The sequence below is a fragment of the Zootoca vivipara genome, chromosome 16 (genome assembly GCF_965207765.1).
Source record: "Zootoca vivipara chromosome 16, rZooViv2.hap1.1, whole genome shotgun sequence".
Classification (NCBI taxonomy): Eukaryota; Metazoa; Chordata; class Lepidosauria; order Squamata; family Lacertidae; genus Zootoca; species Zootoca vivipara.
Genome location: NC_142599.1, coordinates 34,185,370 through 34,210,240, shown reverse-complemented (window position 1 = coordinate 34,210,240; position 24,871 = coordinate 34,185,370). Strand labels below are relative to the sequence as shown.

Below are 24,871 nucleotides of genomic sequence, written 5' to 3'. Positions count from 1 at the left end.
AGCGAACTTTCCCATTGAAAGTAATGGAAAGTGGATTAATCCGTTCCAGACGGGTCCGCGGAGTACTCAACCTGAAGCGTACTTAACCCGAAGCATGGGTGTAATTGGTTCCGGAAGTCTGTTCATAAACTGAAGCGAACTTTTCCATTGAAAGTAATGGAAAGTGAATTAATCTGTTCCAGATGGGTCCGCAGCGTTCGTAAACCAAAAATTCGTAAACCGAGGTGTTCATAAACCGAGGTTCCACTGTATATTTACAGTCATACCTTGGTTTAAGTACGCCTCGGTTTGTGTATTTTCAGTTTAAGTACTCCGCGGACCTGTCTGGAATGGATTAATCCACTTTCCATTACTTTCAATGGGAAAGTTCGCTTCAGGTTAAGTACGCTTCAGGTTAAGTACAGACTTCCGGAACCAATTGTATTTGTAAACGGAGGTACCACTGTATATATATTTTGGTGAAGTCATTAAAAATGGCATTTTAGATGCCAAACTTTCTTCTTTTCTTTTTCATTTTTTGGCCTGGGCATTTGGGCCTTAATTTGAAGGGGGATTGGGAATGTGTGTGTGTCCTCTGTTGTTGTTTTTTGCTCCTGCTTTTAATGGGGTGGGGTGTGAACCGTCCTCTTTACGGATTCTCTGCGGATCAGCATTTTTAGGTTCTTGTTCAAAGGATGTTCTTATGTTTGGTTTCGTGTTGCTATTCTTGCATTCTAAAACCCTTTCGGACGCTTTCATGTAAATAAAGAAAAAAGCGACGATTAAATAGAACCGTGCTGAGTTGGGGGCAACCCACGGTGATCTGCAAAAAGTGCTTCCTGCTTCTCCACCTCCTCCTTCTCCTCCTCTTCTCCTCCCCACCTCCAGGAATATGCCGGCGAGGGACTGCGGACGTTGGTTCTGGCCTATCGCGACCTCGAAGAGAGCTATTACGCAGGCTGGGCTGAGCGCCTGAAGCGAGCCAGTTCCGCCGGCGAGGGTCGCGAGGAGAGGTTGGCCCGGCTTTACGAGGAAGTGGAGAACGACATGATGGTTGGTGCTTTTCACCGCTGTGTTGCTCGTTCTTGTTTTTTATTGCTTGAGCAGTGTGTGATCATTATTATTATTTTTTAAAAAAATTATTTACTTGTTTATTTATTTGCAGTTTTTAAATATAAAATCTAGTTGTTCATATATTACATAAATTGCAACTGTAGGTGTATTGTGTTGGGCTAGGGCGTGTTAAAATCGAAAAGCCTTTTATTGTTTTGTTTTTTGGGGGGGAAGTAATGAATTTTTATTTTAAGAAATTCAAAAAGATACAGAAAAGACAAAAGGAAAGAAACCAAAAATAAAATATAAATAAAATTACATACATAGTCTTACCACCCACCCTTGTCTCCCCTCCACCACTACCCGCCCGATACCTCTTCTTGATTATATTAGATCTTAACATTGCATTCCTAATCTTAACTTTCTTTCATCTCTCAATTCAAACATCACTCTTCTTATACACTCTACAGTCTTAGTCTATACATATCAACATATTGTTTCGTGAACAGTGTTTATCTAGATAGTCTTCAAAGCATTTCCATTGTAGTCTTAACTTTTGATTTGACTGTAACTGTATGGCTGCTGTTATTTTTGCCAATTGTATACAGTGGTACCTTGGTTTGCAACCATTTTGGATTACAACCGTTTTGGATTACAACCACGTCAAACCCGGAAGTGCGTGTCCCTTTTTTTGGATTACAACCCATTTTTTATTATTATTATAACCCTATTTTTTGGGAGGGCCCATTGGCAAAAGCGCTCCTTGGGTTACAACCTGTTTTGGTTTACAACCGGACCTCTGGAACCGATTATGGTTGTAAACCAAGGTACCAGTCATTTTACATATCCACTCCTCTTTGGAGGGTATTTTTTCGCTAAAATCTAAAAGCTGTTTTATGTACAAACATAGTTAAGATTTTCCACTAATGATATTTCACATCAGGGGGTAGCCCGACAGGAATAGCCCTCTGGACTCCCATCAGCCTCTGACAGCTTTGCCTAGTGGGCGGAGATGATGGGAGCCGGGAGTCCAGCAATATATCTGGAAGGAACCATATTGACTGCTTTAAATAAATGCCCTTTTTTAATCAGGAGCTTCCCAAGGAGCCCCTCGTTTAAGCTCCTGATCTTTCCTTCACCGCTGCACCTGTTCCTGCCGTTCGCAGGAGGTCGCAAATGCTGAGAGGTGGCTGCGGTTTGCGAGGAGCTGCCTTGCGGGCCAAATTTGGACCCGGGCGTGCCAGATTTGGCCTGCGCATCGGAGGTCCCCCACGTTTTGGTGTCAAGTAACTTTGCCTTTTGTTTCTGTCTCCGTCCAGCTGCTGGGGGCCACCGCCATCGAAGATAAGCTGCAGCAGGGTGTCCCGGAGACCATTGCCCTCCTCACGCTGGCGAACATCAAGATCTGGGTGTTGACGGGAGACAAGCAAGGTGAGGCAGTTGTTCCAAACGCCGGCGGAGCGTGTCCCGTTTTACAGCCTGACCCAGGAATGTCCTTGCAACTCTTTATTACGGCACAACCTGCTAGGTCCAAGGGGCCTCCTCAATCCACTTTCACACTGTACATTCAAAGCGCTGCGATACCGCCGTAAACCGTCATGGCTTCCCCCAAAGGATTCTGGGAGCTGCCATTTGGGGAAGGGTGCTGACGGTTGTTAGGAGACCGTCAGCACCCTTCCCAAAATGGCAGCTCCCAGAATCCTTTGGGGGAAGCCATGACGGTTTACGGCAGTATCGCAGCACGGAGCTGCAGTTTAACCAGAGTGGTTTAACCACCTGTCCCCCTTACCAGGGAATTCTGGGAACTGTAGCTCTGCCCTTCAAGGTAGGTTCTTGGGGCCCCATTTTGAAAATTTTAACTTCCGGAGGGTTTGGGTTTTGATTTGGGCCTGTCCTCTCTCCTCTCTCAGAGACGGCTGTGAACATCGGCTACTCCTGCAAGATGCTGACGGACGAGATGACGGAGGTCTTCATCATCACGGGGCACACGGTTTTGGAGGTGCGGCAGGAGTTGCGGTGAGTGGTGGCCCGCCGGCGTGGCCCACTTGGTGGTGGCCCCTCCATTAGGGAGCTTTCTCCGCCTTTCCATTTCTCTGGCACCAAACATTGCATGCAAGCATAATGTGCTGCTCTGTTGGCTAGTCAAGGTGTGGAGGGAACACAGTTCCTGCTACTGGTATGGTTCCAGCAGTGGTGATCTCTTGGGGCCGGATTCCTGAAATGGACAGGTCTAAAGACAGCAATGGGTGGAGCAAAAACCAAAAATGGCCAGGGGCAACCCTTCTCTCTCTCTCTCTCTCTCTCTCTCTCTCTCTCTCTCTCTCTCTCTCTCTCTCTCTCTGTCGTTTCCACACTTCTCTCTGCTACTTCTTCTCTCTCTTTCTTTCTTTCTTTCTTTCTTTCTTTCTTTCTTTCTTTCTTTCTTTCTTTCTTTCTTTCTCTCTCTCTTTTCCACACTTCTCTCTGCGACTCCTCTTTCTTTCTCTCTCTCTCTCTCTCTCTCTCTCTCTCTCTCTCTCTCTCTCTCTCTCTCTCTCTCTCTCCTCTCTCCCTCTCTCTCTCCCTCTCTCTCTCTCTCCCTCTCCCTCTCCCTCTCCCTCTCCCTCTCCCTCTCCTCTGTGCTACCCGTTGCCCCTTTCCAAGCCACACAAACGGAAAGGTAACTTTTAAAAAAAATAAGCCCAATGAACCCCATAGGAATGGTTTGACGCAGCTCCCTCTGACCTGCCGAATCTGTCCCTAGAGGGTTTAGAATAGGCATCCCCAAACTGCGGCCCTCCAGATGTTTTGGGACTACAACTCCCATGATCCCTAGCTAACAGGACCAGTGGTCGGGGAAGATGGGAATTGTAGTCCAAAACATCTGTAGGGCCGAAGTTTGGGGGTGCCTGGTTTAGAAAGAAGGCAGGTGAGTCCTCGGCTGGCTGGCTTTCCGTGGCTGCTTCTCAAATCCTTTTCCCCGCCCGCTTTCCTCCCCACCTTCTCCGGCAGGAAGGCTCGAGAGAAATTGGTGGACTCTTCCCGGTCCGTGGGCAATGGGTTCACCTACCAGGAGAAGCTCTCTGCCTCGAAGCTGACGTCCGTGCTGGAGGCTGTGGCTGGGGAGTACGCCCTGGTGATCAATGGGCACAGTCTGGTAAGTGAGCGCCAGGAGGGGGGGGGGAGGTACCTAGGCTGCATTCACACCTACAGTTACATACAGCACTTCAATACCTCTTTAATCAAAGGATCCTGGGAGCTGTAGTTTAAGGGCCCGGAGAGCCCTTGGGAGACACTATTGCCCCTCGCAATAGTGATCTAGTAATACCTTCTATGTATGGTCTTTTTTGTGGGAGGCGGATTGCTGGTTTGTTATTGTTTTATTATGCATTTTGTGTTCTCATTTTGTCTGTGTGTGTGTGTGTGTGTAATTTGTTATTAAATTTTCTGCTTTGAAATTTAGAATATTCATTTAACCAACCGTAAAATATCGGTGACTTCCCTTCTTCTCCTTCCATGGTTCATTTTGCATAACCTAAATCCCTGCATATTTTAAATAAATCAAGCCATTCAGTATTCCATTATCACATCCATCACAAAAGTTATTTACGCTGTTGAATTTATCTTAATGCTTAATTTTGTGTTTTCATGTTGTGAACCACCCTGTGATCTTTCGATGAAGGGCTGTATATAATAATAATAATAATAATAATAGTAATAATACGTTTCCTGGAGGGGTTATTTGCTTCTTTGTCTGGACGATAGATACATGGGATCGAGGCCTGTTCATCTGGCCCAACATCCTGCTCTCCCAGGAGCCCATGGGAAGCCTGGATTTGACCGCAGCAGCAGCAGTTGCAATCCCCAGGACTTGGTGTCAGAGGCATAATGACTCTGGCAGTGGAGGTAGAACATAGCCATTGTGCCTTGCCTTCTCTGTGCATTTGCCCAATCCTCTTTTAAAGCCATCCAAGTTGGCGGCTATCACTGCCCCTGTGGCGGTGAGTTCCACAGTTTAACTCTGCGCTGCATGGAGAAATCCTTTTAGCTGCCCTGGGCCTTCCAACACTTGGCTCAGGTGCTTGTAAGTTCTAAGTAACGAGAGAGGGAGGGAAAAAAAACTATTCTCTATCCTCCATGTAATACTTTCATTTTATAAGCTTCCATCATGTCACCTCTTAAACACATACGACTTGCCCCTGCCCCAAAAGGAATCCTGGGAACTGTAGTTCCCCCCTGGAGCTACCATTCCAATCACCTTTTGGTCTGCAGGATTATCTGGGGGGATCTTCCCAGAGCCTAATCCAGTTATTCAGCAGGTCGCACTGAGCGTCCCTCGCTCTCCTCTCTCCCCGCAGGCGCACGCCCTGGAGGCCGACATGGAGCTGGAGTTCCTGGAGACAGCCTGCGCCTGCAAAGCCGTCATCTGCTGCCGCGTCACCCCCTTGCAGAAGGCCCAGGTGGTGGAGCTGGTGAAAAAGTACAAGAAGGCCGTCACGCTGGCCATCGGCGACGGGGCCAACGACGTCAGCATGATCAAGAGTGAGTCCCGGGGGCGGCGCTTGTGTGAGCTTTTGTCTTTTTAGTTCTGCGGATGCGTGGTTTTTTTCTTTCTAATGCCGCAGCACAAAAGGAAAATGCGCTGGGAGGGAGGAGGAAATAAACAGGCTGCCGTGACGAAGGCCTATGCAGGGTGGGAAAGTTCCAAAGAGAGGCAGAGCCACGATAGATTGAGGCACCTGGCCCTGCATACCACTGAAATGTGGCCTCTTGGAAGGGAATGTGGCCCTCCATATGGGAAAAAGGCTCCTCTCTCCTGTTTTAGAAACAGAGAAAGCCACATGTGCTTTGTCCTTCCTAAGATGGAACATCTGAGCTTGGGGTTCCTTAGCAGCCTGACTTCCCTTACTTACCCCTCTTTCCGTTTCCTGTGTTCCCGGCAGCCGCCCACATCGGGGTTGGAATCAGCGGCCAAGAGGGCATCCAGGCAGTGCTCGCCTCCGACTACTCCTTCTCGCAGTTCAAGTTCCTGCAGCGCCTCCTGCTGGTCCACGGGCGCTGGTCCTACCTGCGCATGTGCAAATTCCTTTGCTACTTCTTCTACAAGAACTTTGCCTTCACCATGGTGCACTTCTGGTTCGGCTTCTTCTGCGGCTTCTCTGCCCAGGTGACTTGGCTGGCGAATCGGAGGGGGGTGGGGTGGGGTGGGGCGGCTTCCTCCAGGCTCATGCTTCCTTCTACTTCCTGGATTAGCCACACATTGAGTGAGCCTAGCCTATCAGGGTCACGGAAAGCAGGGGATGGTGTCACGAAAGCTATCCAGCCCAGTTCATTTGGCTACCTGATTGCCATAGCCAAATGAATCAAACTAGGGGGGGGGGTTAAATGAGGAGGGGGAGAAGCTCCACGCTTCCCACCCTGAGCTCCTCGGAGGAAAAAGGTGGGGTATAGATTTTTTTATATAATATTTTTATTAAGTTTTATATATATTTTCCATAAATCATTTAACATTCATTCATTTCTTATACAATATTTTTTGGACTTCCATCAACCACGTCTTAACTTTTAACTTCATCTTCATTTTAACGTCATGCTTTTTAACTTCATCTTGTATTCCTTATTTCACTATTATTTTTAATAATCACTAATCCATTTTCATTTTCCTAATTTATCCCTATAATATTTCATACATTTCTCCTTACAAAACTTCCTGCAAGCCTATAAGCGTAATTTGTTGATTACAGTTGTTTTTCAAATATTTCTCAAATTTAGTCCAATCCTTCAAGAACCTCTGGTCCCCGCCAGTTTCGAATAGATTTAGTAAGTCGCTGAAGGCAGCGATTTCACACCGAGAGAAGGAGAGGTGCCGTGGATTAGCCACACCCGTGATCCCAGGCTATCAGGGATCACGCAGTGAAGGGAATCATTCCACCCTGCTAAGTAGCCAATCTTATTTGGTGATGACAGTCATTATAATTTGCTATCTGCCCTTCACAATAAGGGCATTTTACAACAACTAAAACACAAGCAGTTTAAAACAGCTTGCAATCAGGGTAAAGCAGCGCATCTTCAGAATTCTCCAAAAGCTGAGTAATAAAAGTTACCCAACGCACCTCTGTGGAGGGGAAGTTCCACATTTTAGGGGCTGCCACAGAGAAGGCCCTCTCCTGCCGCCCCTCTGCGAATCTCAACATCCCAAGGGGGACTGTAGAGAAGGAGGGGATCTTTCAGCTATTTGGGTCCTGAGTCGATTAGGGACTTGTTGAGGGCTGATGAAGTTGAAGGTTCGAAAATCCTACTCCCCCCCCCCAAAAGCTACTGTAAAATGTTGTGGAAATGCAGCAAACTTCAAATTCCAGCTGAGTGACTGGGTTTTGTTTTACACCAATGGGCCTGTAGGGGGCAGCCAAAGCCCGTGAGCTCCTTTTGTTCTCTCTCTCTAGCATCTCAATTTCTCCCTCTCTCTTTTCAAAGACTGTCTATGATCAATATTTCATCACGCTGTACAACATTGTCTACACCTCGCTGCCAGTGCTCGCCATGGGTGTCTTTGACCAGGTCAGTCGTGTTAATTCTACCTCTGCAGTGCCCTTCGCACATGCTCTGGAAGCCCTTCTTTGTCTCTCCCAAACGCCCAAGAATTACATAAGCTCAGTCATCGTTCCTGAGTGCCGTTGTGAAGTTCTCTGAAGTTCTAGGACAGAGGTGGTTAACTGTTGGCTCAGCACAGAAACCCCAGCAGTTCCACCCCCCCCAAGGCAGTGTGGTATAATGGTTAGAGGGCAACAGATTGGCAAAAGGCTCCTGTGAGCCAGATGGACCAGTGGCAGGGGTGGGGAACCCATGGCCCTCTCAGAAGTGGGACCCACAAGTTTTCTCCACCCATCATGTCCCAACCAATCAGGGATCCTAGAATTCCACCCATCGTGTCCCAACCAATCAGGGATCCTAGATTTGTAGAGTTGGAAGGGTAAAATGGGGGTGGGGAACCTCACGGGCCTTCAGGTGTTCTTGGACTCCCAACAGCCCTGCCAGCCCCAATGGTCAGGGACGCTGCAAGTCCGGCAAGGGCCACAAGGTTAGATCAGTGGGTTAGATCCTTAGCTTAGGTCAGTGGTTCCCAAACTGTTCGAGCGACTGCCCCCTGTTCCGTAAACCAATTCCCCAGTGCTCCCTGCCCCTATAAAAAGCATTACTCGGAACAGCAGTTTGCACGACCCACCAGGGAAGATAAAAGTTGCATTGTGGCACTTTTATTCAAAATCCAGTTAGAACTATTTCATTTTTAATTCAACACAATGAATGGGCTTGATCCAGCGATACCAGCTTTTCAAAGTCCTTTACACCTCCAGCGTCCCCATGCAGCCCCCTTGCCTCCTAACACCCCCAGGTAATCCCACCATTCCCCGGGGGGCAATAGTACTCACTTTGGGCACCCCTGGGTTAGATATTGACTGAGCAGTGCCCCCTTTGCCCGAACGGCCAACTTCTTCTGGGGTGTGTCTATCCCCTCTGGGGAGCCTGCGTTGTGTGTGCCACACCCAGTTTTTGTCCCTGTCCGTCCCTGGCCTGCTTGGGGCCATCCTGCCCTCAGTCCTAAAGCCTTAGCCCTGCCCCCACTCCCTTTTCCTAGGATGTGCCTGAGCATCGCAGTTTGGAGTACCCCAAGCTGTACGAACCGGGGCAGCTCAACCTGCTCTTCAACAAGCGGGAGTTCTTCATCTGCATCGCTCAAGGGATCTACACCTCCGTCTTCATGTTCTTCATCCCCTACGGGGTCTTCAGCGACAACTCCCACCTGGCCGACTACCAGTCCTTTGCCGTCACCGTGGCGACCTCCCTCGTCATCGTCGTCAGTGTGCAGGTAGGACAACAAACCCAAACAACAACAACATCATCATATTTCTCTATCCCACCAGTCCTGGCTTTCTACTCCTTATTATCTGCTGCGAATAAAACAGCTGCTCCACCCAAGGTGTATTTGCATCTGCATGAGGGGACCAAGAGTGGTGCATTCTGGGAGATTTTTTGCTAGGGGGCTAAAGGCAGAGCATTCTGGGAGATTTCTGCTAGGTGGCCAAGGGCAGTGCATTCTGGGAGATTTCTACTAGCCCTTGGCATTGGTGAAAGGGGATCATCGCAATGTATCCCCAATCAGAATTATTGCATTATTAGGAGTTTGCTGTATAACTTTGAAAGGAGGCACAGCTGCGAGGGGGTGTCACTGTGAATATCAGGAAGGGACCCCGCGCTTCTGAATTTGCCGCCGCACCACGGGTGTTGAGGGGAAAGCACTCCACATATGCTCAGTGGAACCTTTCTCCAAGATTGGTGGCTCACGCTGTGGGGCGGCAGGAAGTGTGCCATCCCTCGCCCCCATGACTTGACCTTCTTCTCCCCCCCCCCCCCCAACAGATTGGCCTGGATACAGGATTCTGGACGGCTATCAACCATTTCTTCATCTGGGGCAGCCTGGCTGTTTACTTCGCCATCCTCTTCGCCATGCACAGCGACGGCCTCTTCCAGCTCTTCCCCAACCAGTTCCGTTTTGTGGGTGAGCCTGGAGACTGCTTCTCTGTTTGGGTCTACAACTTCCTCTCTCTCTCTCTCTCTCTCTCTCTCTCTCCGCCCTGCCCTCTCTCACGCATGCCTCATTTATTTGCCTCACTGCAGAAACTATTATTGACAAAGGTGGTGCATTCTGGGAGATTTCTGCCGCACGGCCAGCGGCTGTGTACTAGGGGACATTTCTGTGAGCTGGCCAAGGTGCATTATGGGAAAGTTCCTTTGCACTTTCGTACAGGGGAGGGGACGGCAGGGGGACCTGGTGCCCAGGCTGCCATGAGCTCCCCTACTTCCCAGATCAGAGGCACCTCTGAATCTCTCCCTCTCTCCCTGACCTCTTGCTTTCCTTCCTCTGCCCAGGCAATGCCCAGAACACACTAGCCCAACCTGCCGTGTGGCTGACCATTGCCCTCACCACCGTCGTCTGTATCATGCCTGTGGTCGCCTTCCGGTTCCTCAAGCTGGATCTGAAGCCTGAGCTCTCGGATACGGTGAGTTTGGGTGCAGAGGGATCCCAAATGGAAGGTGTGTGTGGGGGGAGGCCCTTCCTTCCTCCCCCCCCTCCCCGAGATAGACACCTTGTCTGTCTGCCAGTCAAACTCTCCCTGGCAAACTAAATTCCCTTCTCTTTTGAATTACTATTTTCAAAAAATTAATAGGTTTCGATGCAAGCAAAAAAAGAGAACTGAGATGGCTCAGCAGGTAGAGCATGAGTATCTCAGGGTCGTGGGTTCGAGCCCCAGATTGGGCAAAAGATCCTGCAGTGCAGGGTGGGGTGGGCTGGATGACCCTCGTGGTCCCTTTCCAACTCTACGATTCTCAACACCTGTCGAGCACAACCAGAGCGCAGAGAGATTGGAATAAAACAGAGTGCCAATCTTGCATTCGGCTGTTACCCTGTTTCTCCAAAAAAATAAAACATACCCATAAAATAAGCCGTAGCAGGATTTCTAGGCATTTGCGCAATATAAGGCATAGCCCAAAAATAAGACATAGTGATAGGCGCAGTTCTGGAGGGCGCCAAGGAAGGGACGCGTAATTAAAAAATAAGACATCCCCTGAAAATAAGCCATAGTGTATCTTCTTGAGGAAAAATAAATATAAGACAGTGTCTTATTTTCGGGAAAACACGGTATCTATTATGTCGACAGCGGCTATTCAGAGTTTGTTTTGTACAGAATCTCTCTGCGTGTTAACACGGGACACTGACATAAAGCAGGGCATTTGTAAGGCTTCGGATGCAACTCTTTTCGTGACCCCCCCTTGCCACTCCGTCGTGGCACGTCAAAGGTTCTGATTAAACCCTTGTCCAGGTAGAACCACATGCAGACAATGCCCAAAGGCTCTTCCAGCCACTGCCAACCAGAGGATAAAGCATTCTATAATCCCACGTTAAAACCTCTGCTTCATATAACTGATATCAGGCCTCATCTGTCTGCCCTCTCTGAGGGGTGCCAGTTCACTTGGGTCCACAGCCCAAATCCTTGGGACATTGCTGGCAGCCATACTGGGCAAGGCCAGCCTTGGCCAACCGGATGCCCTCCAGAAGTTTTGGACTACAGCTCCCATCACCCTCCCTGATTGGCATGGCTATTTTGGACTACAACTCCCATCAGCCCCAGCCAGCACGATCATTTGTGGACTACAACTCCCATGAGTTTCTAGCCGGCACGCCCATAGAGTCACAGACACAATGGCTGTGCTGCCTGGGGCTGATGGGAGATGTAGTCCGAAACAGTAAGTGGGATAGCTCAGTCGATAGAGCAGGAGACTCTGAATCTCAATCATCCTGGCACCCTTCAGATCGCTGAATGTTGAACTGCAGATTTGGAAGGGACCACAGGGGTCATCTAGTCCAACCCCTGCAATGCAGGAATCTTTTTTCCCCAACGTGGGGCTCAAACTCGCACACCCCTGGGCACTTGGCTCCTACTTCTTAAAAGAGTACAGACTGCCCCAACCTAGGCCTTTTCCGCTAGGGCAAGGTTGTGGCGTAGTGGTAGAACAGGGGTCAGCAAACTTTTTCAGCAGGGGGTCGGTCCATTGTCCCTCAGACCCTGTGGTGGGCTGAACTATATTTTTTTTGGGGGGGGGGAGAACAAATTCCTTTGCCCCACAAATAACCCAGAGATGCATTTTAAATGAAAGGACACATTCTACTCATGTAAAAACACGCTGATTCCCAGACCATCCGCGGGCCAGATTGCAAAGGCGATTGGGCTGGATCTGGCCCCGGGCGTTAGTTTGCCTACCCATGGACTAGAACCTGGGAGTTCTGGGTTCGAATCCCCACTCATCCCCAGGTGTGATGTGGGGGCCAGTCACTTTCTCTCAACCTGACACGCCTCACAGGGTTGTCGTGAGGAATGTGCGGACAGGGAGAATGATGGGTGCCCCCACGAAGGTGGGAAAAAACAGATTTCCTTTACTGCCTCTGACTTCCCCCTCTTCCCCCTCTTCCCTGCTTTCTTGTTCCCCGCCCCCTCAGGTGCGCTACACCCAGCTGGTGAGGAAGAAGCAGAAAGCTCAGCATCGCTGCATGGGGAGGGTGGGCCGGGCGGGCTCTCGCCGCTCCGGCTACGCCTTCTCCCACCAGGAAGGCTTCGGAGAGCTCATCATGTCCGGCAAGAACATGCGCCTCAGTTCCCTCGCCCTCTCCAGCTTCAGCGGCCGCCCCAGCGCTAGCTGGATCGAGACCTTGCGCAAGAAGAAGGGCGGCGGCGGCGGCGACAGCAGCAGCAGCGTGGCCAGCAGCCCTAGTGGGGGTGGGCCCGACAAGACGTTGAAGGTGTGAGGAGGAAGGTCCTGGGAGAGGCAGATAGACACACGCAACGGACGGAACTCCCTGCCTCAGGAGGGGCGGGGAGGGCTGCCCCACGGGCCAGAAATGGGCCGCGGCCCCCCCAGTAGCCGCAGAGACGTGGGTCTTTACCGGATGGATCGAGGAGGCCTAGGAGGCTTGCGGCCGTATAACCAAAAAGATGATGATAATAATAAGCATAAGAATAACTGACTGCTGGCTTATAGTGGCAAACAGGTCACTGGCTGGGGGAGGGGGTGCACAGGTGTAACCCCACAAACACACACACACACACACACACACACACACCAGACTGATGTTACCCTGAACTGTTGTGCAAAAAGGAGTCTTTTTTTTTTCTTCCAAGAATGAAAATCCCAGCGACACCCTCCCGCCCTGGCAGTGTGACATCTCCCTGAACCGCACATGAATGTATCTGGCTTGGAGGCGCAAGAAGGTTGGGGGCGCTTAAAGGTGCGTCGGAGGCTGGAGCCTCACGTCAAAGGCGTCGGGCGGGGGTGGGGGCCATGCGCCCCGCTCTCGACCCGCCCTCCATGCCTTGTCCTCCTATCATCTAATCGTGTCTTTTAAAATATATATATATACAGATCTATATGAAAGAAAACGATCCACATTTACAGAAAAAAGGAGGGGGGGGAGATATTTTTCCCCCCTATTCCACATCGGCATTGGAAGTTCTCTAGGGGTGCCTCCCTCGGGCACTGGGCAGCGGTGTTTAAAGGACAAAGTTGGACTGGCATGGCTTGAGAGATGCTTGGTGCCCGCTTCAGCAGGAGCTGTGCCACCCGAATTGCGAGGGAGAAGAATTCGGGCAGAAGAGGTTGCTAGCCTCCAGCCAGATGCCTGGAGCGTGGATTGCCTTTTTTTTCGGGGAAAGAGGTTGCGGGGGGAAGCTTTGAAACACATCGGCTATTTTCTCTTGCCCCCCCCCTCCCTCGAAGAACCCGCTTGGTTTGCTTTTTGACCTCTCTTGTCTGCGCCCCAGAGAGTCTACACCCTTGGGTCTGCTATTCCCAAGGCAGGAAATAGTTTAAGAAAAAGAAAAAAAATATTTTTATATAACGTAGGACCTCGGCTTGCAAGCAGCTCTCTCCTCTTAAACACCCAACCAACCACCCCTGCCAGTTCTCTGGTTTCCACCAGCAGAAGCCCACCCCATCACAGCAGAGCTAACTGGATGGGGCAAATGTTGAGCTGAGAATAGGAAGGCAAGGGAGATAGGACTTCACCTGTTGCGGTGCTGGCCAAGGATGAGGAATCGGCTGGGCTGTTCTCGGGCCACAGCTCCCCCCACCTTGGCGCTAGGCTTGGGGCTCTGCTATTCCAGCGTGCAGAGGATGTGAGAGGGCGTCAAGCCCTTTGCACCCCGTTTCCTCGCCACCCTCCCACAAAGCAACATTTGTTCTGGCAAACGTCCCAACGGCTTACTTGTCCTGCAAAAGTTCATTTTTTAAAAAATCAGGCACTTGTGGTGAATCCCAGAACTGTTCCAGGGATATGCTAGGAACTGGGGAGTCGTATGCAATGATAGCCCTACTCAGAGTAGACCTACTGAAGTGAATGTTTATGAGCAACTTAGGCACATTCATTTCAGTCCGCCTGACTGAGTGGATACAAAGAGGATCACCAGCCTCGTACGCAGGTGAGCAGGGCCTGAAAGTCATGATTTGATAGCTTCAAATTCTCCTTTGAGCGTGCAATTCTCTCACTGGCTTGCCGGCGATCACACTTCAATCATAGCTGGCAGATTTTAAAATACATACACCTCTGTTATGCCTATGTGTCTATATAGACCAGGCATCCCCAAACTGCGGCCCTCCAGATGTTTTGGCCTACAACTCCCATGATCCCTAGCTACCAGGAGCAGTGGTCGGGGAAGATGGGAATTGTAGTCCAAAACATCTGGAGGGCCGAAGTTTGGGGATGCCTGATATAGACACACACATACACAGTCTTGAGTTTGACTAAAACAGGCATCCCCAAACTGCGGCCCTCCAGATGCTTTGGCCTACAACTCCCATCATCCCTAGCTAACAGGACCAGTGGTCAGGGATGATGGGAATTGTAGTCCAAAACATCTGGAGGGCCAGAGTTTGAGGATGCCTGGACTAAAACAACAGTCCCAACAGCCTCATAGGCCAAAATGCTGGGACCTAGGAGGCCTCAAGTTTCCTTGCCACTGTTGGGATAAGGAAAAGCCAGTAAATTTAAGATTTCTCTGTGGGCGGGTTCCTCCCTTACTCTGCTGTGTGACTTTGGGCCACCCCCTACCCAGTTTTTGAAGTTTCCTGGCATATCCCCCAAATTTTCTCTCCTCCCCCCCCCATCTCAGAGGCACAGGTAGGGGGCTATTTTTGCAGCGGCAACATTTTAGGTCTGCCTCTCACCCGTTCCCCTTCTTGCCTAAAACCCAACTTCGATACCAAAGAGAAAAGTTCATTGGAAACCGGGGGGTGGGGGGTGGATTGCCATGGACTCTCTTATTTTTATTGTGTGTTTTTTTTGGGGGGGTGTAGGGTGAGAGGGGCTTTATAAGCAGGGCAGCCGTGCCGTGCGAGGACCGAGGGACATTCCATATAATTTATTACATATTTCTATACTTGGCAGAATTGTATCATTTTATGGGTATAAAGAGAAATTGCATTTTCTTAAAAAAGACCAAAAAAAGAAGAAGCTATCGTGATGTCTTTTCGTGTTTGTTGCTGAAATAACAGGAAGTCTAGAAAAGGGGGAGGAAGGCAATTTGGGGAACACACATCCACCCCGAATCCCAGGCAGTCACTCCTTTGACTGGCTGTTGGCATAAACCGGTGGGGGGGGGGGATTAAGTCATTTGGCAGTCATTGGTTTTTGCTAAATGCTGTCAAGGGCACATTTCAGCCAGAAACCCAGAAGGAGAGAGATGCTGGGTGGTGGAGGCCTCAGAAGAGTCCTGAGGGCCAGGTGGAGAGCTTTGGGGGGCCGGAGGTTCTCCAGCCAGCCAGATGTGCATGGCCCTGGCACCAAATTTTGTGGGTGCCCAGCACCTTCATGGGGAATTTTGTGGGTGCTTGGGGCACCCAGGGAGCTGGCACCTATGTCCCGAGCAGACCCACACACTGACGGCAACCCTGAAGAACCAGCGAATCTGGACATTGTGGTTTCAAGATTTCAACTGTGGGTGAGCTTCTTGGCCAGCTCTCTCACCCACCCTCCCATCTCGTGGCTGCAAAGTAGGTTGGAGATTTATTGCCGCACTGTTTCTGCATGTTGGGCTGCTTGTGAGGAGGAGGAAGAAGCGCAAGGGAACCCCCCCCCCCCCCCGCCAGGATCAGGCCAAGGGAAGGAGTGATGTTTATATTTCCGTTTTTCCTCCGAGGGAGGTCAAACAGGTGTACTCGATTCTCCCTCCTCTCCATTTTACCTGCCCTGCTCAATATTTTATTCAAGTTGGCACCCCTGCTTGCTTCTGGGAATTGTAGTTCTGTGGGGGGGGGAACAGGGGGGTCTCCTAACAACTCTCAGCACCCTTAACAAACTACAATTCCCAGGATTCTCTGGGGAGGGGGAGCCGCGACTCTTTGAAGCGCCATCACAGTCGCAAATACTCCTTGCACTTCCACTGCCAGCCAATAAGCCTGCACGGAGGTACACTGCCACTGCCCAGGGAGGCTTCACATAGGGCAGTCCTGCGCCTTTGGAAAGAGTTTTATTCCATGCAGCTGCCCTCTTCTAGGTGGGTCGAGTTCAGTTAATAGAGCACGGAGCTCTTAAATCTCAGGGTTTGAGCGCCCTATATTGAGTGAAAGATTCCTGCCTTGCAGGGGGTTGGCCTAGACAGCAGTTGTGGTCCTTTCAAACTCTGCAATGCTATGGTTCTCTCAAATGCTGGATTTAAGTACAGGTATAAGCTAAACAAGCTATAGCTTAGCTGGGTCCCACTCTCTTGGGGCCCCAAAAACAATTAAAGGAAAAAAAAACTGGATGTACTTTGATAAAATACATATTTTGTTATGTCCAAATGGCTTTGGATACCTATTAGGTCCATAAATTACCATATAGCATACAGCAGGGGTTCCCAACAAAATTTTCTCGAGGACCCCTCATTGAGCCGCTATTGTGACAAGGACCCCCATTAATTCCTAATCCTAAAATTAAAAAGAGCCAAATTAAGAGTCTTTTTATATTTTATATTTATACGTTTTTTACAGTTACGATTTAGGTTCAATGGACACTGACAAGATCGATTCGAGAGTCACTGACTTACTTGCTTGAACATCAAATGCATTATCTTCCTCTTCATCTGTAGGCCTTTGTCGTTTTAACGAACCACTTTTTAACCAACGGTCCATTTTTAACTACGCGAACTGTAGCTTCCGCAAAAAACAACGCTTTGTTTACAAACACTACTGTTTTGCAAAGAGGCAGCGCACGCCAGGGAGGAGGGAGGGGAATGGAGAAGACAGGGTACCTGCGCAGTAGCGCACAAATTAAGCCGATGCGCGCAAAGCATCTTGAGGAGGTGAGCGTTAGTAGAATGCGCGTGCTGCCTCTTTGCAAAACAGTAGTGTCTGTAAAGCGCCACCTAACGGCATACAGCAGAACTACTGCCTCTATCTAATTCTAGTTTTGCGCTAGACTCTGTTCATGCAGGAAGCGGCCAAAACAAAAAATCTGTTATCGTACAAAATATATTTAATATATTTTTTATTCTAATAGCATCTTGCGGACCCCTCTGGCATAGCTCGCGGACCCCTGGGGGTCCCCGGACCACCTGTTGGGAACCACTGGCATACAGTATATTCAACACACACACACAAACAGCGACAATTTGTTGTTGACAAAGGACAGCCGGACATATAAAGGGCCCCATTACCTTCAGTAGCTTAGGGCCTCATCAAATTTAAATCATCCGGCCCTGAGCGGCAGGGTTTTTCCCAGATTTCCTCCATGAGATCTAGCGCCTCTCCTTTCAGATTTAAAAACAGAAGTTAAAAATAACATAAAATGCTGAGCCGAGGGGTTTGGGGCGGCCTCTCTTGCGGAGGGTTATTTCCCATCCCATAGCTGTCACCCTGCCCACCCCCAGCCCCAACCCTTCTTCCCCTTTCAGCTCCACCCCATTGCACAACCACCCTCCCCGCCCCGGCTTTCACAACCAACCAGAGCACCGTGCCAGGCAGGCAGGCAGCAGCCTCGCCTCGGGACAGTTCCTCAAACGCTTCGCTGCTTGCAGCTCCGGGACCCGGAGGCTGAGTGAGGATGGTGCCAAGGCGAAGGGGAAGGTGGCACGGCTGCAGCAGAAGCAGCAGCAGGCATCTGCCTGGCACCATGTGGCTGCTCGGGGTCTCCTGGGTGGCGCAGCTGGTCGCGGCTGCAACCGGCTTGGTGGATCAGGAGCAGCTGTGCCCGAAGCCGGGTGAGAATGAAACGAGGCTTTTTTTCGCTCATTGCATGCGCACGCGCGCGCGTGGCTGGTTGGCACGGCTTAAATGTTGGGGCGACGCTGTGAAAACGAGCCAGTCCCCCTTTTCCCTGCAAAAAAGATGCGCTTCCTTTAATGACTGCGCTCTGCGATCTGTTCCTTCTCCCTCCCTTTGAGCCTCACAACAGCCCTGTGAGGTAGGTTAGGCTGAGAGAGGGGGGGGGGATAAGGGAAAATCTCCTTTAAAAATAAATCATCGAGACATGTTTCGAACGGGAGGTGCCTGCCCTGTAAGGATGAATTATAAAAACTTTTTTCTATGTTTTCGTTCCTTTGATCCTCCTCTCAGCAACCCTGTGAGGTAGGTTAGGCTGAGAGAATGAAAAATTAGGGGGGGGGGGTCTCTCCTCTTTTTTTTACCCTGGGGGCATGTTTCGAACAAGAGGTGCCTGCCTCGTAAGGAGGAAATGTATTAAATTTATTTATTAGCTTTATTTATCCTTTCACTTAATCCTCACACCAACCCTGTGGAAAGGTTAGGCTGAGAGAAAATGGCATGTTAGGGAAACGCTACCTGTGGGTATTTTTCTTAAGAGCAAGCGATATCTTCCCTGTCAGGATGAGCTTTATTTTTTAAAAAATATGATCGATCTCTCTGTTCCTTCTCCCATCATTTGATCCTCACAGCAATGATGTACGCAGGCTAAGCTGACAGAATGAAATTTTTACGGAAGTGCCGCAGGACACTTTTACCCTGGGGTCAAGTTTCATCTTAAGAACAGCCAGTTAAAAACAGTCCAACCCCCCCCCCCAAAAAAAAAACCATTCAACAAATTGTTAAAAACAACGATACACTAAAAACCAGATTCAAACTTATGCATCAGTGTTCTACATTTCTAGATAGGCTGCTTGACTAAAACCAAAATGTTCATAGCAGGTACGGTACCAAAAAGAGTAAAAATGAAGGCTCCCGTGTGATGTCAATAGGCAGGGAGTTCCAAAGTTCAGACGCTGCCATGCTCAAATGTTGATTTCTTACACATGAGTTGAGTTGCAGCCTGGCCATATATGGAAGGTGCCTCCAGGTTTTTTTTTCCCCCATCGCTGCTCTAACCACTATACCACACTCCTTCGACAGGGCTTTCTGTTGGTGGGGATTTATTGGGATAATAAGGCAGTGAATGGAAGGGTGAAGCCTCCACAATTTCAGTTTGGCACATTTAATCTGGCAAATTGTATGCATGCAAATTGTGTGCGCACCCAGCCCTCAAAAGTTTGGAGAAACTGAATTGTTAGTTCTCTGTTTTCTTTTTCTTCCTGTAACTTGTCATTGTGCCTTGTGCAAGGGGCTGGCGTTTAGGGGTTTGGAAGCCCACCCGCCTTTGGGAAGCCCATACACCCCTGAGTTTTCGGTCTGTGAGAATCGGCTGGAGGGGAGAAGTGGTTTGAGATTCTTGAATGATCGCGCCGGCTCCGAATGGTGGTCGCAGCAGGATAGAGGAAGATAAGGGCTATCTTATCTGTGGTTGCGGGGCGCACCAAATATCTAAACCACATACAGTAGCACCCCCTGCAGAACCCTGGGAACCGTAGATTGCCTCTCACAATCCTACAATTCCCAGCGCCTTAAATGTACAGTTCCCCAGATTCTTTTCCTGGGGGATGTGTACGCCGCCTTGCCCGCCTTATCTATAGAACAAGGAAACTACATGAAGGACAGGCGGAAGCTGGTGGATCTCAGGGCAATTTGTTGCAGAACCAGCAATGGGTTTTCTGACTCCTAAACTGCTCAAACAGCTGAACAACTTTCCCCACCTAAACTTCTCTAGCACTGATTGCATTTGCCAGTTTAACTGACTCATCCATATTCCAGTCGTCAATGGAAAGCGACCTCCTCTGCTTCCAGAGATGACATGTGTTCAGACCTGCTGCTCTTGCGAATTATTTATTCTTATTTATTCTTATTATTATATTTATATGAGCCATTTTTAAAAAATCATAGGTCTGTCTCTCTCTTTCTACATTGATTGGGAGCGGATCTCTGGAGTTTTAGAGGTCTTTCCCTAGTCCTACCTGGAGGTGTCAGGATTATTTATTCTTATTTATTCTTATTATTATATTTATATGAGCCATTTTAAAAAAATCATAGGTCTGTCTCTCTCTTTCTACATTGATTTGGAGCGGATCTCTGGAGTTTTAGAGGTCTTTCCCTAGTCCTACCTGGAGGTGTCAGGATTATTTATTCTTATTTATTCTTATTATTATATTGATATCAGCCATTTTTTAAAAATCATAGGTCTGTCTCTCTCTTTCTACATTGATTGGGAGCGGATCTCTAGAGTTTTAGAGGTCTTTCCCTAGTCCTACCTGGAGGTGTCAGGATTCGAACCTGAGACATCCTGCATGCAAACCAGATCTTTTAAGTTCTGAAGAAAGAACACCAACAGCAGGATTAGAAACCTTAAAAAAAATCTTTCTGTGTGGCTAAGTCGATAATGAAACCCACAGTTGTGTTGTCTTTCTGTAGCTAATATGCCACTTGGTCTGTCAGGATCAAGCCCCAAATCATGCTGTGGGAACCGTGCTGTTGCTGCTGTTATATTTATTCACATCCTTCCCAGTCCCAGGACTCAAGGCCGCTTACACAAATTAAAAACAACGCGAATAAAAGCATGTAGAAGACGTTCCTTTAAAAATAATTACGGTAAGCCGTAACAGAATTAAAACGAAATAAAACAAAATCTATTAAAATAAGAAGAGGTGTCCAAACAGTTCAGCACAACTTTAAAACCTTTTGCTTTTTGCTTTTTTTTTTTTTAAAAAAGGCCTTTGCTTTAAAAGAAGGCCAACGTTGTTAATAGCAGGGGATGATGGGAGTCATAGTTCAGGGCACATCTGGAGGGCCAGAGCTTCCCCACACCTGTTTGATATTGATCATCATAGAATCATAAAGTTGGAAGGGACACTGAGGGTCATCTAGTCCAACCCCCTGCAATGCAGTTGTCTCTTACGGGGATTGAACCTGCAACCTTGGCATTATCCGCACCACTCTTAAGCCAACTGAGCTATCCAGCTGATATTTATTTATACACCGCCTTTCCCCCAGACTGGGACACAAGGTGGCTTACGCAAATTAAAAACAACACAGGTGAAAAACGAAAAAGCTACAAACATATAAAAGATCATCATCAAAGCATAATAATAAAATTAAAGCAATATATCAAAAACAAATCTTATTAATATGCAGACAATAAAAACAGAACAGCACTGTTAAAAGCATGTTCCCAAGTCCTAGTGGAATAAAACAGCATTTGCTTGCTGGCAGGCAGACAGCAAGGAGCAAGGCGGTCTAGCTTCCCGAGGAAAGGAGTTCCACAGTTTGGGGGCAGCCACTGAGAAGGCCCTGTCCTACGTCCCCCACCATTCGGGACTGTGGGGGTGATGGAACTGAGAGAAGATCTCAGAGCCCTGGCAGGTCTGTATGAGAGGATACGGTCTTTCAGATAGCCTGGGCCTAAGCCTGGTTGTGGGCCCTGCGTCCCTCCTCCCCGAATCCATGCGACGAAAGCTCCCGGATTAGCAGAGCGCCGTGATCTTTCCGTGGCCGAGTACCGACTGTTCTTGGCAGCGGACCAGGAAGGGCCAAGAGGCCAGCCCAGGGAGGTTAACGGACTGTTTGCTTTGGGCTGTTGACATTTCGTTGTGTCCCTGGTTTCGGCAACGCAGCAGGGAAAGGCGGAGGGGGTGCGGGCTGTGTTGCCCGCTCAGCTATAGATGCACCCCCCCAATGACCTTTTCCCCAAGATGCTAATAATTCTCCACCCCTCTCCGACAGTGCAGTCAGGTTCCCAAAAGCAGATTAATTCGACTCAAGAGCAATGGAAGGAGAGACTTGCAAGAAAGGGCAAGAAACCCACAGGCCTCCGACAGAGAGAAGAGGCCTGTCCGCACTATACATTTAAAGCAGTATCATACCACTTTAAGCAGCCATAGTTCTCTTCTCCCACCCGCCACCCCCCGGCCATCCCCGAGCTGTTGCTTGGTTAAGGGAGTTGCAGAAGGCTCCTTCCATTCCCTTCACAGAGCGGCAATTGAATGTTGGAAGGGTCAGGACAAATGGGAGTGCAACACATCGTTGAGCTGTGGAACTCACTCCCACAGGAGGCTGTGATGGCCACCAACTTGGATGGTTTCAAAAAGGAAAATGAAGAACAGGTTCCGCTTACCAAACAATGATTCCCCAAAACAGTCCATAGGTAGGTAGGTAGGTAGGTAGGTAGGTAGGTAGGTAGGTAGATAGATAGATAGATAGATAGATAGATAGATAGATAGATAGATAGATAGATAGATAGATAGATAGATAGATATAGATCAGGGGTGGCCAACTCCCAAGAGACTGCGATCTACTCACAGAGTTAAAAACTGGCAGTGATCTACCCCCTTTTTTGGTCAAAGTTGTTGAGCTTTTTTTTTTTTTTAGGAAGGAGGAAGGCCCATTTGGGGTTGGGGGGTTGGGTCTGAGTTTTTTCAGGGAGGAGGTAAAATGTTGAGCTTTTTTTAGGGTAGCCACAGTTCTTCTGTTTCTTTGGGGGAGCCAGTGATCTACCGCAGACATCCAGTGATCTACAGGGAGATCACGATCCCCCTGTTGGACATGCCTGATATAGATAAAATGGAGCCACTTTATAACACTTGGACATAGAGAATAACAGTTCCAAAAATAGTTGCATTGCAGTTGAAACTGGGATAAACATCTCTGATTGAAAAGCTCATTGAAAGAGGAAATTGTGCCGTAGTTGGTGAAAAGACGATGGAGATGGCGCCTGTCTGATATGTGATGGGAGCGTTTTCCAAAGGTTGAGTGCTGCCATGCTAAAGCCTCGAGATGGCCCTGATAAAGATGGCAGAGCTCATTAATTGGTTGGCCTCCTTCCCTACAGACCTTCTCGGGTGCTAAGATGTGGGGGGGGGCTGTTGTTAGTTCCTCCGTTCTAAGAATCTCGGGTAGCGGCAGCAGCCCAGTAGAGGGTCTTCTCTGTTGCAGCCCCTAAGTTGTGGAACTCCCTCCCCAGAGAGGTGTGCCTGGCCCCTCCCGTTGCACAGCTTTTGGCAAACGCTGAAAATAAAAACTTTTGTCCGTCCTTTGCTACTTGAGATATACGTTTTTAGGATCCATGCTACTTCTGTCGTTTTAAGTTGTTTTAAACTGTTGCATTTTAATTGTTGTAATCTGCCCTAAGATGATCATCATCAAAGCGGGTGGGCCATATAGCAGGGTGACATCATTATGTGATCCCTGATTGGCTGGGATCCAGCTAATCCAGGCCGCTCTTTCTCTCACATAACTACCTTCAGTGATTCAATCACATATGGCAACAACAACATGAGACAATATTTCAGGTATCCTTGTTCCAAGCTTCATAGGGCTTTATCCGCCAAGACTGGCACCTACTGTAGAAATTTCCTCGATAGCTGATTGGCAGCCACTGCAATTCTTCCAGCAATAGTCTGTAGTTTGTTAATGGGGCGCATGAAATGTACTTGGGATGTTTGCTGCGGATGAGGGCCTCTGATGTAACCTGGGTACCACTCATGCTAAGCGGTGGATTTTGCCACTGGAGGGGCCCCACAGAGCAAGGTGGGGGTGGTTTCCCCCGCACAGCATGTCCTTTCCTGTTGCTAGGAAACCTCTCCTGGAAAGGTGAAGGTGGCTTTTGTCAATATTTACTAGGTGGGCAAAGCGGTGCAGAGGTGACTGTGTCCCCCCCCCAAAAAAAAAACAGGTTACCAACCAGCCAGAATGAATTAATCTGCCTTGGCCTGTTTATGCAACTGTGTGGGAAAGTGGTGTTTGCAACAAAATGTTGCAGCATATCTTCCTGGGAGAGCTGCTGCTTCAGGATGCCAGCTGGCTGCTAGTCGCGCCTCTTTCTCCAGCTTAGAAATAGGAAGAAGAGCTTGCAGGATCAGGCCAGCAGCCCATCCAAGGCCTGCGTCCTGTTCTCACGGTGGCCAGCCTGATGCCTACAGATGTAAACAGGAAACGAGCGCAACAGCACTTTCCCCACTCGTGATTCCACAGAGCTGAGGTTCAGAGCCCTGATGGGTTGGACCTAGAGGCCCAACCAGTTCAGCATCCTTCTCTCACGGTGGCCAACCAGATGCCTAAATAGGAAACCCTCGAGCAGGACCAGAACATACTGGCAACTCTCCTCACTTGCGCTTCCAAGCAACTGGCATTCAGAGATGCCTCACTGCCTCCGACAGCGGAGGGAGAATGTATCAATCGCGTGTCTAGTCCTTTTTCCAAAGACATCCACGTTGGTGACGCATCAGTGGCTCTTGTGGCAGAGAGTTCCATAGTTCAGCCATGCACTGTGGACAGTCATACCTTCTGCCTGCCCTGAATGTCCCACCCTTCAACTTCACTGATTGACCCTCCTGGGTTCTACTATTAGAAAAAATGGTCTCTCTCCATCCACTTTCACTTCACCATGCAGAATTTGATACACCTCTACTTTACTTATTACTTTTATTATTATTATTTCTACAAAATGCAGCATGCGCTCTGTAAAGTTCAAATAATGTAGATCCAGATTGATATATAATGTTTTTAATATTGTATTTTAAATGGTTGGGACCTGCCCTTGACCTTATGGGGAAGGGGAGGTTAATAATAATAATAATAATAATAATAATAATAATAATAATAATAATTAATACAGTGGAACCTCGGTTGTCAAATGTAATCCGTTCCGGAAGATGGTTCGACTTCTGAAACGCTCAACAACCGAGGCGCAATGGGAAGTCAGAAAATTCAATTGAGAAAATTGAGAAATGCACCACGGAAGCGGCTTCTGAGGCATGTTCGAAAACGGAAGCGATTACTTCTGGGTTTTCGACGTTCAAAAACCGAAACATTCGGCTTCTGAGACGCTTGAAAACCAAAGTTCCGCTGTACATTTGTACACATATGACATCCTTAATCTCTTACTCTACCAACCATAACTACTTGCCATAACGCAAATACTTCATCATACTAAATATCTATTAGATTGTATTTTATATAT

General features: G+C 48.6%; 2 protein-coding genes across 4 annotated transcripts in view; both read left to right on the top strand.

The window, feature by feature from the left end:
• Nucleotides 1-13,032, top strand: part of ATP8B2 (ATPase phospholipid transporting 8B2) — a 70,967-nt gene extending 57,935 nt beyond the window's left edge. For all 3 annotated transcript variants that reach the window (XM_088659174.1, XM_035098904.3, XM_035098901.3), the window contains 11 exons: nt 868-1,032; nt 2,352-2,463; nt 2,943-3,048; nt 4,024-4,168; nt 5,370-5,553; nt 5,955-6,178; nt 7,486-7,569; nt 8,645-8,875; nt 9,427-9,565; nt 9,937-10,067; nt 12,065-13,032. In XM_088659174.1, the coding sequence (XP_088515300.1) occupies nt 868-1,032; nt 2,352-2,463; nt 2,943-3,048; nt 4,024-4,168; nt 5,370-5,553; nt 5,955-6,178; nt 7,486-7,569; nt 8,645-8,875; nt 9,427-9,565; nt 9,937-10,067; nt 12,065-12,370 (1,827 nt within the window). In that variant the 3' untranslated portion in view covers nt 12,371-13,032. The remainder of the gene's footprint in view (nt 1-867; nt 1,033-2,351; nt 2,464-2,942; nt 3,049-4,023; nt 4,169-5,369; nt 5,554-5,954; nt 6,179-7,485; nt 7,570-8,644; nt 8,876-9,426; nt 9,566-9,936; nt 10,068-12,064) is intronic.
• A 4,501-nt stretch (nt 13,033-17,533) lies between these two features.
• Nucleotides 17,534-24,871, top strand: part of IL6R (interleukin 6 receptor) — a 28,324-nt gene continuing 20,986 nt past the window's right edge. Inside the window, exon 1 of the mRNA XM_035098646.3 lies at nt 17,534-17,795. Coding sequence (XP_034954537.1) covers nt 17,639-17,795 — 157 coding nt within the window. The 5' untranslated portion in view covers nt 17,534-17,638. The remainder of the gene's footprint in view (nt 17,796-24,871) is intronic.